Genomic DNA, 13,907 nt, shown 5'->3' with positions numbered 1-13,907 from the left:
TTTGTTTGTTTAGCAGGCCCAGGCCAGGTTCAAACCTGCCAGCCACGGTGCAGGTGACCAGTGCCCTAACTGCTGAGCTGTGGGCACTGAGCCATTCCCCTTTGCCCTTTGAAGGTTTGCTGAAAATCAACTGACAGAAGGCAGATTAATTAATAGAAAAAGCATACAAGGTTTTATTAATGTGCCCAGATTAATTGAGTCACTCTGTGATTTTTCCCTCACCTTGTGGGAGTATAAATACCCTTTTAGGTGAAAGACAGGGAAGTGTGGAAGATTTTAGAAGAGCAGTAGTAAGTGATTTTTAGGGGGAGTCAGTGGGTTTGGAGAACATACAGTCATACAGTCCTGGGCAAAGTCTGTGTCCATGTGTGTGGACAGACTTTTAGTCTTCCTGTGATTTGAGTTTAGTTAATGAACACTCCTGGAACGGATCAGAGGTAATTGTTGTTCTCTTTGGTAAGCCTGGAGTTGAGGCAGATAAGGGAATTCTTTTTTTATTTATTTATTTTTTTGGAGAGACAGAGTCTCACTTTATTGCCCTTGGTAAAGTGCTGTGGCGTCACATAGTTCATAGCAACCTCCAACTCCTGGGCTTAGGCAATTCTCTTGCCTCAGCCTCCCAAGTAGCTGGGACCACAGGTGCCCGCCACAACACCCAGCTATTTTTTATTGCAATTTGGCTGGGGCCGGGTTTGAACCTGCCACCCTCGGTATGTGGGGCCGGCACTGAGCCACAGGCACCACCCAAGATAAGGGAATTCTAAAAGCTTCATCCTGTGTGTTGGGAGAGACAGAGGATTGAGAGCTAGAAAGAGGGGGAAGGTCTGAGAGAACTTGAGGCTTCTTCAGTTTAGCATGTCAGAGCACCATGTTTGGGAGGTGTTGGTTTCTGAGCCCCAACAATGAGCTAGAGCAGAGCATTGGTCCCTGGGTACCACTGGGGACTGGTTTTACGTAAGACAGTTTTTACCAGGACTGAGAAGGGAAGACACATGATTTGGGGATGATTCAAGATGCTTACCTCTCTACCTCAGACATCATAAGGAGTGTGCAACCTGGATCCTTCACATGCTCAGTTTACAGTAGGCTCCTATGAGAACTTGTCACCACCCAGCTGGTTTCATCTGCCCGCTACCCAAGAGGAAGCCAATACCCAGAGACAGCAGAGCTTATAGCAGAGGAATTTATTCTGCTTAGCGCTAAGCAGGGAGACAGGAGGAATTTCTCAAATCTGCCTCTCGTAGAATTGGGGAGACAGTGTTTTTAAAGACAGTTTGGTGGGTAGCAGGTTAGGCAATCAGGGTCTGCTAATTGGCTGGGTTCTGGGTGGAACCATCAGACCATTGGTATGGACAACTAACTCGGTGGATCAATTAATCCACTGAAATGCAGTTCCTTGAGTGGGAGCCGTCTAAGACCAGTTGTGTCAGTTCCTTAGTCTGAGTGGGTCAGTCAGTCTACTGGAAAGCAGGACTTGGAAGCTGTCTCAGAGACTACTCCTGGGTTCCAAACACGTGGTGGTATCTACAGAGAAAAGTGAAGAATCTTTACAACTGCCAGCTGTGCCCTCCAGAGTAGCAATCAAGGGGACAGTGGCTGATAATTAATCGTTATTTTCACCTAAGCCTGTTCCTTCACAGAGTATTGGGGCCCCTACTCTAGTTCTCACCTTGTGCTCCTTCATCCATTTGTAAGGGCCGTGCAAATCTAACGCATAGCTGTTGTGACAGGAGGCGGACCAGGTGGCTGTGAGTATAGAGGCGTCCTTGCTTACCTGGCACTCACCTGCTTTAACAGTGCTGGGCCTTGGCCTGGGAGCACTAGAGGGAAGCTATGATGTAGCACGAGCCAGCTTACAATTCTACTAGATAGACGAGTCAACCTATTGGGTACTCAGTTTTCAGATTTAATTATGAGATTTTTAAAGAAACTGTTTTTCATTTTTTCTATGAATTTCCAAAAATTTCTTAGAAAACATTATTTTGATATACCTTAAACTTACAGAAAGTCATAAGACAGGGAACTTCCTTATACTCTTACCTACGTGCATCAATTGTAAAATATTTAAAAGTTGTTAACTTTAATGAATATTTTTGAGTCTCTGCTATATATGAAATCTTTAATAGTTGGTCAAATGTCAGTATTTAATGTTTGGTCAAATTAAAAGTTTTAAAATATTGGCTCGGCGCCTATGGCTCAAGCGGCTAAGGCGCCAGCCACATATACCTAAGGTGGCGGGTTCGAATCCCCAGCCCGGGCCCGCCAAACAACAATGATGGCTGCAACCAAAAAATGGCCGGGCGTTGTGGCGGGCGCCTGTGGTCCCAGCTGCTTGGGAGGCTGAGGCAGGAGACTCGCTTGAGCCCAGGAGTTGGAGGTTGCTGTGAGCGTGATGCCATGGCACTCTACCCAGGGGGACAGCTTGAGGCTCCGTCTCAAAAAAAAAAAAAAAGTTTTAAAATATTGTGCATTCATAATATGGGACAATTTTATTTGAAAAAGTAACCATTTTCTATCTCAGTATTAAAGGTACATTTTAAATTGATGTATGTGTCTTTTCCTTTGTGCCTTTTCCAAAGTCTGTCTAGATGTGTGTGTTTCTGTTAATAAAAGACTCAGACCTGTTAAGGTCCTTAATGTACTTACTTCATCTTAGTATCCTTTTATATTTTATTGGTTAGTAGTGGATAATGACTTTGGAGTATGGATAAATCTGAAATAGGACAAGACACTTTCAAGGTAGAAACTGTAGTCGTTCCATGATATGAAGGAAGATCCTTCATACTCTGTTGCTGGTTTACGAGTCATAAAGATACACTTTGTTTCACTCACCATTTGGCTACCAGCAACATTTTAAAATTACCGAACTATTTTTTATAAAAATCTGTATACTTTTTGTAATAATAATTTTCTGCTACAAAATTACTTTTTCTTAATCATTTTTCTTTTGCAGTGGAATAATAAGCAGAAATAAGCTTCTATTCAAGAAACCATTTTTTAAATTTATAGCTGCTACTCCAATGGTAAACCACTGCTGAATTTATGGCATGTTCTTCACCAACATGTTGTAATTTTGTGTGTTTCACAGCTTGGGCAGCACTAAAGCACTTTAGTTTTTTGTGAAGTTTGGTTCAAACAATTTTAACATAGACCTCTAAACGTTTTGTACTCTCAATTACTTTATGTCTCTAATATTCTTATTGCTATAAACAACATTTCTGTTTTAATTTTTTCTTGTTTAACTGTTTTTTAACATTTTTGCTTTTTAGGGATTATCTCAAAATGGGACTATTTTTTCTATCAGTAATATTTCCCAGAGTGTGTTCTGTGGAATCTTAGCTAATGCTCCATGCTGTATACCCCTCTCAGAGAGTTACAGTGCATGTGTTATACTTTAAACGCTTTGAGAAAGTCTTTGATAAAGACATTTGTTAGCTTTGTTTAACCCAGGTTTTCCCAAATGTATTTACCTAATCCCCCATAAAAAGGAAAATTTTTCTCTATCATATGTCAGTCATTTTTTTTGTGAGCAGCTAGGTTTAAACTGTTTAATCCAGTGTTTCTCAGATATATTTTATACATTTTATATAAACATGTTTTGGAGAATATTACTAAGTGTTATTTGTAAAAAAGAGTCCTATGATTAAATAAACTGTCTTTTTAGTAGATCATAGACATGTCATACTCGAAGATGATGATAGAATAATGGTTTCCAACCTTTAAAGTTGTGAAATCCTTACTTAAAATTTTAATATATATTTTAAAGACAGATAAAAGAGAGGCTCGGCGCCTGTGGCTCAAGCACCTAAGTCACCAGCCACATACACCTAAGGTGGCGGGTTCGAATCCAGCCCGGGCCCACCAAACAACAATAATGGCTGCAACCAAAAAATAGCCGGGTGTTGTGTGGGGGCCTGTGGTCCCAGCGCTTGGGAGGCGGAGGCAGGAGACTCGCTTGAGCCCAGGAGTTGGAGGTTGCTGTGTGCAGTGAACCCATGGCACTCTACCCAGGGGGACAGCTTTAGGCTCTGTCTCAAAAAAAAAAAAACAGATAAAAGAGGAGCCGGTGTAGTTGAAGTATGTTGAGGGACCTGAAGTTTTTACAGAACCATTCTGAGGCTCTAAGGACCCCTGCTGATCTCTGATCCGTCATTTATCCCCAGCGGCTCTGCCTGCCATCTGTTACCAGAATGTAGCCTCCATGGTCTTGGCTGCTTTTGCTCTGCAGTGCAAGAATTGAGTATAACATAGACGTTATGGTCCACAAAGCCTAAAATATTTACTCTTGACTAAATGCTGTGGTTCACACCTGTAATCCTAGAGCTTTGGGAGGCTGTGGCAGGAAGATTACTTGAGCCCAGGAGTTCTAGGCTGCAGTGAACTGTTGATTGCACCACTGCACTCCAGCCTAGGCAACAGAATAAGGACCTTGTCTCACAAAATTACCCTTGACCTTTTATAATACAAAGTTTGCTGATCCTTTATTAGTCTGTCTTCTTGCCATTAGTTCATGTTATACAAATGAGAGTGAGATGTTAAAATATTTTAAAACAAATAAATGTTACATTTTTCTTATATTCATAATAACCTATTCCTGGGGCTATAAAGTAGTTAATTGTCTTGCCATCTAAACTCCTTTTGTGGCAGTTTAAGCTTTTTTAAAGAATTGCCATCTTTACCAAGGAAAGAGCTGGTTTTTCTGTTTAATTTTATCATTTGCAAGGTAAAGTTTGAGCAAGTTTAAAATGATTACATTTCAAAAGTGTTAACATGTATTTACAATAAAATGGTTTTAGCCTCTTCCTTCTTACTGATTCTTTTGATTCAATAGAAGTTTCCCAGAGTAACTTCAGAGCTTTACAGAAGTTTTCTTAGTGTAGCTTTTGCTTCTTTGGCAACTAATACATTGCATGTGGTGGTTTGCAGTGGTATCATTGGTCGTAACAGAAAAGATTTCAAGAGGTACTTATTCAACTTCATCGCTGCCATGCCTCTCGTAAGTTTACTTCATTAAAAATCTTATTTACATGGGATAAATTTGCATCTTGTTAAAATCTTTGAGGATTTTTACTTATTATATCCTTTAAAGATTTATTATACTAAGTTTCCTTTTCAAGTTTAGTTTTGACATTCTGTCATAATTTTTCCATGTAAAGCTTTAAATAGGAAAATTGGAATTACGTTTGGTTTAATTTCATTTATAGAATATGTATATGTGGGTGATTTTTCTTTTTTTTTTTAAACCTTCAGGCCAGGTTTTCTTCAGCATTCAGCAACATTCTATGAAATGGCAGTAGCATTCTGGTTCCAGTTGTGACAACTAAAAATATTTATAGACGTTGCCAGATTAGTGTGGGAAAGTGTACATGGGGGAGAGCACCGTGGTTGGTTTAAGCCATAAACCATTATATTAGTAACTTGAGCTACTCATGTAGTTTAAGTTTCATTGGAATATATTAAAAATAGTTTTGTCTAAAACATAAGTGATTTTTTTTTCTTTTAGCGTGGTCCTTTATTTTATTAGCACTGTAAGAATTTTAGTGTTCTAAATCTTGGGATAAAAAAGAGAAGCTTGGTTGTAAAATCCAATTAGATTGAACATATGTCAGAAATTCTTGTTTAATGGAGCTCAAGGATGGACATAGGACACAGAGTTTTTAGACCTCTTAAAAAATTGACATATGCGGCATGGATATCAAAGATTGAGATTCAGCAGACCAGTGTTTCATCATGTTCCAAGTAAAGTTTGGCATATGGTAATTCAAGCCAATTACATTTGGTTTAGCTAAGTGCAGGAAAGTAAAACAATTTTAAAAAAGTAAAACATAGTCTATAAATTTGGACTATGTTATAAAAATCATAGGTTTGAGACACAGCAAATGATAGAGAACTAAAATTATAACTTAGTAGAAACAAAGCAAAACCAATAATATATTTGTTTGTTTATTTCAGATCTCTCTGGTTAATAACTTCTTGAAGTATGGGTTAAATGAGCTTAAATTGTGCTTCCGAGTAAGGCTCACTAAATACCTCTATGAGGAGTATCTTCAGTAAGTGATAACCTGGTTTTGTTGCTCAGTATTCTTCATAACAGTAAACTACTTTGTGTTAAAATATTTAAATTGAACAGTAGTATTTATTTATGAAACTGAGATACAGAAGTTCTTGTTATTTATTTTATATGTTTTTCAAGAAGCATATTGGAAATGATCTCTCAGTTATTTGGAACCTAGTTCTGGCTTTTCCATAAATTGGCAAGTCACCCTTCTCTGGACCTCCTTCCTATCTTTAAGATGAATCAGGCTCTAAGATAAATCAGAGCAACTTTAGTCTCTTCTGGCTCTGGACTTTCTGTTTCTGTGTAATTGCACAAGGCAGTATAAGGTTAATTTTTTTTTAATAACTTGTTTTAAAATTATTTTCTTATTGTAATTTTAGAGCTTTCACATATTATAAGATGGGAAATCTGGACAACAGAATAGCTAATCCAGACCAGCTGCTTACACAAGATGTAGAAAAATTTTGTAACAGTGTAGTTGATCTGTATTCAAATCTTAGTAAGGTAAGTTTCTCTGCTTTTTAAAAATTGTTTGTTTAATTTGTTGATTTTGATTCCAAGCAAATTAATATAGAATTGATTTGATGAATAGAAGAGTAACATATATTTAGTGTTTTAATAAGAAAATTAAAGTTATAGTTTTAATTATGATTATTTAATTTCTTACATTACTTTTGTGAAATGCGTTAGCATCACATAAACATTTTTGTAAGAATTTTGCAGGCTGGTAACAGTGAAACTCCAGAAATTTGAATTGTCATCTCTTGACCTGTGTACTTGCAGTTGTTGTTAGAGTTGACTGGCAGTTTATGTTTCTAATTCGACATTTACAACATGAGTTAGAGTAGGACTTCGTTTCTGCCCATTTCTCTGCTTCATCATCTCTAATTTTAATAGATCGTTAAGTAGTAGTCCAAAAAGATTTTACAAGATATAAGTTTATTTCAGACTTCTAATTACTGTTTTTCTCCTTTTCAGAATATTGTCAGAGCTCTTGATTCTGCTAGGCCTTAGCCAGTTTTCTTTTTTCTTTTTTTGTTTGAAACAAAGTCTCACTTTGTCACCCTTGGTAGAGTACTGTGGCATCATAGCTCATAGCAACCTCACAGTCCTGAGCTTGACCAAGCCTTTTGCCACAGCCTCCCCAGTAGCTGAGGCTATAGGCACCCACCACAATGCTCAGGTTTTTTTTTTTTTAAAGAGACGGGGTTTTGCTCTTGCTCAGGCTGGTCTGGAACTCCTGAGCTCAAGCAATCCACCCACCTCGGTCTCCCAGAGTGCTAGGCTTACAGGCGTGAGGCACTGTGCCCAGCTCAGTTTTCTTTTTTGCTGCTAATTTCTTTCATTCTTACTTGTATTACTCGCCTTATTATAGCTTTTGCTGTGGTCTTCTCATTAAGCTATCTTCTTTGTCTATACCAGTGATTCTCAACCTTCCTAATGCTACGACTCTTTAATACAGTTCCTGTGGGTTGCGACCTACAGGTTGTGAATCGCTGGTCTAAACCTTCTGCCTTGACTAGGACATGTAGTGGGCACCTGTCAGGTTGTCTACCCAGAGTCCTCCCCTCCCTCTTCATCTGAGATGCTCTGATTCCTGCTCTAATTCACATTACTGCCTTTGGTCTTGGGTAGGAGCTTTTCTCAAACTGGACTGATTATACCATCTTTGCCTCTGGTTATACAAATTGGCCCATATATCCAGTCTTAGGACAAAAACTTATATACAAGGGACAGGGTTACATGGTAAGAATAGGAATGCTCCTGCATCAGCCATGTGGATGGAAGGAGGATACACAATTCTTAGAAAGGAGATATGTATCCACAAGAGCATCATTCCTCCTGCACAGGCCCACCACTAGGATAACTTTTCACTCACGCCATGCTTAGTGCTTTATTTAGCTCTCCAGAAGCCTTTGCTAACTGATCCCAAACACTAAGAAGTCTAACAATTACATACAGTTTAGTAATCCAGCTTTCTTTTCTGCTCTCATTACCGCACTTAAAAGTTTGTTTTTTGTGTGTGTGTGCATGCTTATGGGGTCAAGGTGGGGGTATATATAAAATTTTTCATGTAATTTAGTAGATATTATTATGTATTCATTACACCTTAGTGCTTGAGCAAGTCTATAACATAGGTCTTGACATACCTGCAGCTGAGAGGAATATCAAATGAATTAGTTACAGTGGTGTTTACCATTTGAAACAATTGTTTGATCTCTGACTTATAAATTGAGTCATTACTTTCATTAATAACATTTAACTATACTTGAATTTTATAAGTACCTCTAGCTTCTTGGTCTTACGAAGCAAAAAAAAAAAAAAAAAAGAAAAAACCAAAAGAAAAAAGTTAATGTTAGTAAAAGACAATAAGCCAAGCCATCTATCCCAGTAATAATGTAGATATTAGGAAGAGTTGGCTGTAGTCTTAAAGTGAATGAACACAATTTGAGTTTCTTGAAAAAACATTTCAGAACATATGCAGCTGATGGTGCATTAGCTGAGTTGTCTGTATGAGGAAGAATACATTGATATATTATTTTAATTCTAAAAGCTAGCATTTTATATCACAAAATTAGATTCAGTGACTCACTTAATAAAATATGTATGATAAACTAACAGAATCAAACAGTATTAGAGCAGGAAGGAGCTTATCCCTTCAAAGGTGGAGATACACAGTATAGAAACCGGAAAGGTTAGTGGAAGATTTGGGGTTTCATCTTAGGTCATTTTATTTGGTGTCTTTATATTACATTGAGAAAGTACTATTTACTAATGGTTAATTATCATAGTAGAGCTATCTTACTCAATGGAAAGTGATAATTATTTTTCCGACTTGATAGTCAGTGGACATTGTTCAGGCTGTCTGCAGTTTAAGCTTCTTGAGATAAAGTGTTACCTTTTATGTTTTCACTGATTGACACACTGTTACAGTTCATTATGCACGGTCCTACATGTTGAGGCATGTTGATAACTATGTACTAAATGTTTTTATATTTAAGACTTTGTAGTAGATATCATTCTAATTCTTGTATTTTAATTCTGTGCATTCCAATATTTATTTTACAGCCATTTTTAGACATAGTTTTGTACATCTTCAAGTTAACAAGTGCAATTGGAGCTCAGGTGAGTCTACTTTTATTTTACATTTAAATTGTTATAATAGTGTGTTATAAATAGCTTAGTGGTCCATTTAAATTTTTGTTTTCCCAAAGAATGTGTGTTCACATTGTGTACCTAACAAAGTCTGGTTATAAAATAATACTTTACTAGACATTTAAAAAGGACTAACTTTGTTTTTTATTTTCCTTAAGATAAATAGTTAGAAATACTTTGTAGTATTAAAAACCAGCTATACTTAAACATTGAACATACATGTGCTTATTATTGCTGATAATGTCCAAAAAGAGATTTGAATGTTAAAACATCAACAGTTTAGAATGAGTATAAAAGTTTCAAAAATATTTTATAACAAGTAAATGGTTGGCTGTTTCATAAGCCTTATCACTCAGTCTCTGATATTTGTGATGGCAAGAAATCACCTTTAAATTTTCCTTGAGTATTCTCATTGAAATCTAACATTAGTTATTTAATATATAATGTTATTGTTATATGTTTATAACACAATCATACAACACTGTGGTGGTTGTATGTCCATATATGAGTGTGTGTATGCATTTGGTAGTTAATGAATCATCTACATAGTGGTTTTTATTGCTTTCTGAAACACCAGGGAAAGCAGGTTTTTATTTGAATTTTTTTGTCCATCTTCCTAACTTTTTGCTATCTTGTGACCCAAATTTAATCATTCTTACATCTTGTTTTGCTAGTAGCTACTGAACAGGCCCAGTCCTTCTTGTTATATGCTGTAATATTTTTATGTTATCTACTACATTTTTATAATACTTAAATATATTTCCATGTCTTCCTGTTAATCTGATCCTGCATATCTTAAAAGCAGAAACTGTTATAGTTATCTCTTTGGTCCATATTTATAGTAGTCATTGAAATGCATTCAGTTGATCAGATTAAATTTTTTAAAAATCTTGAATACCTAACTATATTCCACAGACATTGTGCTAGATTGTAGGACTAAAAAATTGAGTGAGACTTAATTCCTGCTGAAGAGGAATTACAATGTGGTAAGAGGGGTAGATATTCAAGTAGTTATAATGCAGCATAATAAGCCTAGTAATATGAGTTTCAATAAAGTATTTAGTGCCGGGAAGAATTGGAGTTGCTATTTCAGATACTTTGGGGTGCTACCTAGATGTTCGTTAGATATGTCAGGCTTGCCATACATAAGATCAGCCTCACTGAATGGCATGTTTAGGTAACATTGATTTTAGTATGACAGAGCACAGGATATATATGGAAATTAGGGAAGAGACTTGTGATGAGCTTGGAAAGGTAAGCTTGAAGCTTCTTTCTTGGGTTGACCAGGGGATGAGGAAGTCACTTACAAAGTCACAAGGAACAGCATCTAGAAGAAAGATGAACAAGCAAGGAAAGGCAGAAATTATCTGGTGGAATTGAACTTGCAGCATCTAAACAGTAGTAAGGTAAAGATGCATGGTACTCAGAAGTATTATTTTAGGTTCACAAGAGTGATAGGACTAGACATAGAAATTTGGAATAAGAAGAGAGCTAAGGAAGGAACTTTAGGGAATATTAGCATTCAAAGAGAAGATAAAAAGAAGTCTGAGAATTATTGTGGTATCTTAAGAGATCATCATGAGAAATTTACTAGGTGTAGAACATAAATGTCTTAACACAATAACTAAGAAAATGCTGTGAAGGCTATGTTAACCAGTTTGATGAAAACATTTCAAATTGTATATAAAATCAGCACATTGTACCCCATGATTGCATTAATGTACACAGCTATGATTTAGTTAAAAAAAGAGAGAGAGATCGTCATGAAGAGACCCAACAGAAAAGTGTTAGATGCCATAGAAAGTAAGAACTATAGTTGGGAGTGCAGGAGAGCTGAGAGTTGAGCTCAGTGCTTGGAGAAGTATATACACAGTAGAAGTGTAGAGGCTAGTGTGTATTTTTTCAGAAAAGAAATAAGGGAGAAAAATTCACCAAAGCATCACTTTCTTTCAGTTATTGAGGTTAACTGGAAATAGTGCATATTCATGTCCAATGAACTTATTGTGATATCCTAGAACTTTGTGTTATCTTTCTCTCCTGATAATAACAGGGCCCAGCAAGCATGATGGCCTACTTAGTTGTTTCTGGGCTATTCCTAACTCGACTTAGAAGACCCATTGGTAAGATGACCATAACTGAACAGAAGTATGAAGGAGAATATAGATACGTTAATTCCAGGCTCATCACAAATAGGTAAGGAGAAATGTATTAATACTGAAAATCCATTCTTGTGGATATTGATGTCATTTATTTGACTCCAGAAAGTCTAGTAACAGTGTTATTGAAATAGAGTAGGTATATGCTTGCTTTGAAGATAATACATTATAAAGGATATTTTTTTTTTACAAAGTAGCAATCCTCCATATTTTGAACCATTTTTTTGTTGGCCATGGAGTATCCCTTTTTCATCTGTCCTTTACCTTCTGTTAACTAATTTTCTGTTAATTTCTACTTAAAACATAGTTAAGATACAATTCAACATAGTTAAGATACAATTCAAATTTACTTACAATACTTGTTCAAGGAAAATTTTATCTCAGTTTATCAACAGGTGCTTTTAAGACAGTTGGTAGCACTCAGCAGAATTACTATTTCAGTGCATGTTTCTCTACCTATTTTCCAAATAGTTTAAAATCTAAAATGGGGAATGGGGTAGCGAAACTGAGAAATCTAGAGCTAGCCATATAACAGGGTGTCCCAAAGGCACCGTACATACAGAAAATGGGAAATCGTGTTGTTAAATGTACCTTTATTTACAAAATAACCATTACAAAATCTTATAAAATATGTACAGAATATTTTGTTGATATATAAACTATGAGCTTGTTAATTTTTCCTATGTATGGGAACCTTTGGTATGCCTTGAATAAACTTTGGAGTTGGATACGAGTTAGAATTTCAGCTCCTTGACTTGCTGGCTATGTGACTTTCACAAATTTGCTTAACTATCATGCACTGAACTTTTCTTCATCCATAAAATGCCTTTTTTTCTTTTCTCTTTTAAGCATAAAGTACAATACAAAATGCCTTTTTTTTTTTTTTAGTTAACATACTTGTGGGCCTTGTGTACTCATTTAGGCCAGCTCAAGAAAGGGGAACTTGTTGTGAGGATGTGATGGGATTCTAGTGTTCTCTCCTAGGACTGACACTGTGAAGCCATCAAGACTTGGCCTGCTTTTTTTTTTTTTTAACAAAGGCCATACATTTAGGCATCACCATCATCTCTCTGAAGTTTTTGAGAATTAACCCAGCATATCTTTCCCAGCCAGGCTGCAGGTGTCTGATCTGCAGGGGTTGCAGTCTGGTGTGTGGCCAGTCTGGCGTGTATTCTGTGCCCACATCAGCTGAGTAAGGAGCAGAATCTCAAGTGCAGGCCATAGCTTGAGATAAATCAGATAAGCTCTTAGTCACAGAATGCCCATTAAAATATAAAAGTTCAGTCATTAAGTACTCTATTTCAGTTATTGTCAGGCATAGGTAACTTTAAATTAATTGAATTATTTTCTTTAATAGTGAAGAAATTGCCTTTTACAATGGGAATAAAAGAGAAAAGCAGACAATCTACTCAGTCTTCCGAAAATTGGTAAGAAAGCATACTCAAGGCTCACGTGTTTATAGAAAGAATTTTTTTTTTTTTTTGCCTATGCCAGGAGATATATATTTAAATAAACATATATGCTTATCTTATTATATATGCATATCTTGAGGATATCTTTAAAAACAGGTATAAGGAATTTATTATATTTTCAATAAAAATGAGATTGAAAACTATTGTATCAATGTACAAACTGCTTATTTATAAAAACGGATAGACTTATTAAGATAATCTTCAGTGTATTTTACAGAGCTTGCTTAGAGGTCTTATTTAACGTTTCCCACACAAAGAATTTGTCCCTGTAGCATTCATGGACATACAGTGAAGATTATTGTTTAGAGCAGGGATTAGCAAACTTTTCTGTAAAGGGCAAGATAGTCTTTTCAGATCACAGTCTTCTGTTGGAGCTCTTCAGCGCTGCTACTCAAAAGTAGCCATCCATAAACGAATGGATGTATTTGTGTTCTAATAAAACTTAATGTACAAAAACAAGTAGCAGGCTGGATTTGGCCTATGGTCATAGTTTACTGACCTTTTTTTTCTTTTTGTGTCTGTAATTACAGAAGGGAAAGTTTGCTGACCCTGGCTGTTAAAATGTAAACATTGTTTCTTGTGAAAGCTATACTTCATTGTTTTATTTACTTACCACTTAGGAAATTTGAATCCAAGTAATTTTACTCGTTCATTTAGAAGATACTGAGTGCTGTCTAGGCACTGTGCTTGTTCCAGGTGCTGAAAGTAACTGTGATGAACATGGAGATAAAATCCTGCCTCCAAGGAGTTTGCATTTTAGTGGAAGTTTGAAGTTTGTGAAATTAAATACATATACATGTATACGTTTTAGGAGATTTAGAAAGGTTAAAGGGATTGTCATTTCTGAATTTGGACTTTTATCTTACCAGTATTAACATGACTGAACTTTTAGGGTGCTCACTGATAGAATGCATTGAGAGAGTTTTCCAGGCTGCTGTTCATCAGCTTCTTTTTCACATGGCTTTCTTTCTTTCTTTCTTTCTTTCTTTTTTTTTTTTTTTTTGAGACAGAGCCTCAAGCTGTCACCCTGGGTAGAGTGCTGTGGCATCACAGCTCACAGCAACC

At 36.3% G+C, this 13,907-nt stretch overlaps 1 protein-coding gene across 1 annotated transcript in view; it reads left to right on the top strand.

Annotated features, from left to right (window-relative positions):
* The window catches only part of ABCD3 (ATP binding cassette subfamily D member 3), an 84,197-nt gene that overhangs the window by 48,421 nt on the left and 21,869 nt on the right, over positions 1-13,907 (top strand). Inside the window, exons 5-10 of the mRNA XM_003784141.3 lie at positions 4,927-4,996; positions 5,953-6,050; positions 6,439-6,562; positions 9,128-9,184; positions 11,265-11,407; positions 12,728-12,797. Coding sequence (XP_003784189.1) covers positions 4,927-4,996; positions 5,953-6,050; positions 6,439-6,562; positions 9,128-9,184; positions 11,265-11,407; positions 12,728-12,797 — 562 coding nt within the window. The remainder of the gene's footprint in view (positions 1-4,926; positions 4,997-5,952; positions 6,051-6,438; positions 6,563-9,127; positions 9,185-11,264; positions 11,408-12,727; positions 12,798-13,907) is intronic.

Source organism: Otolemur garnettii, unplaced genomic scaffold (assembly GCF_000181295.1).
Source record: "Otolemur garnettii isolate 467f Iridium unplaced genomic scaffold, OtoGar3 scaffold00010, whole genome shotgun sequence".
Lineage (NCBI taxonomy): Eukaryota > Metazoa > Chordata > Mammalia > Primates > Galagidae > Otolemur > Otolemur garnettii.
The sequence above is the reverse complement of the archived record's forward strand: the minus strand, read 5'-3'. Positions and strand labels throughout refer to the sequence as shown.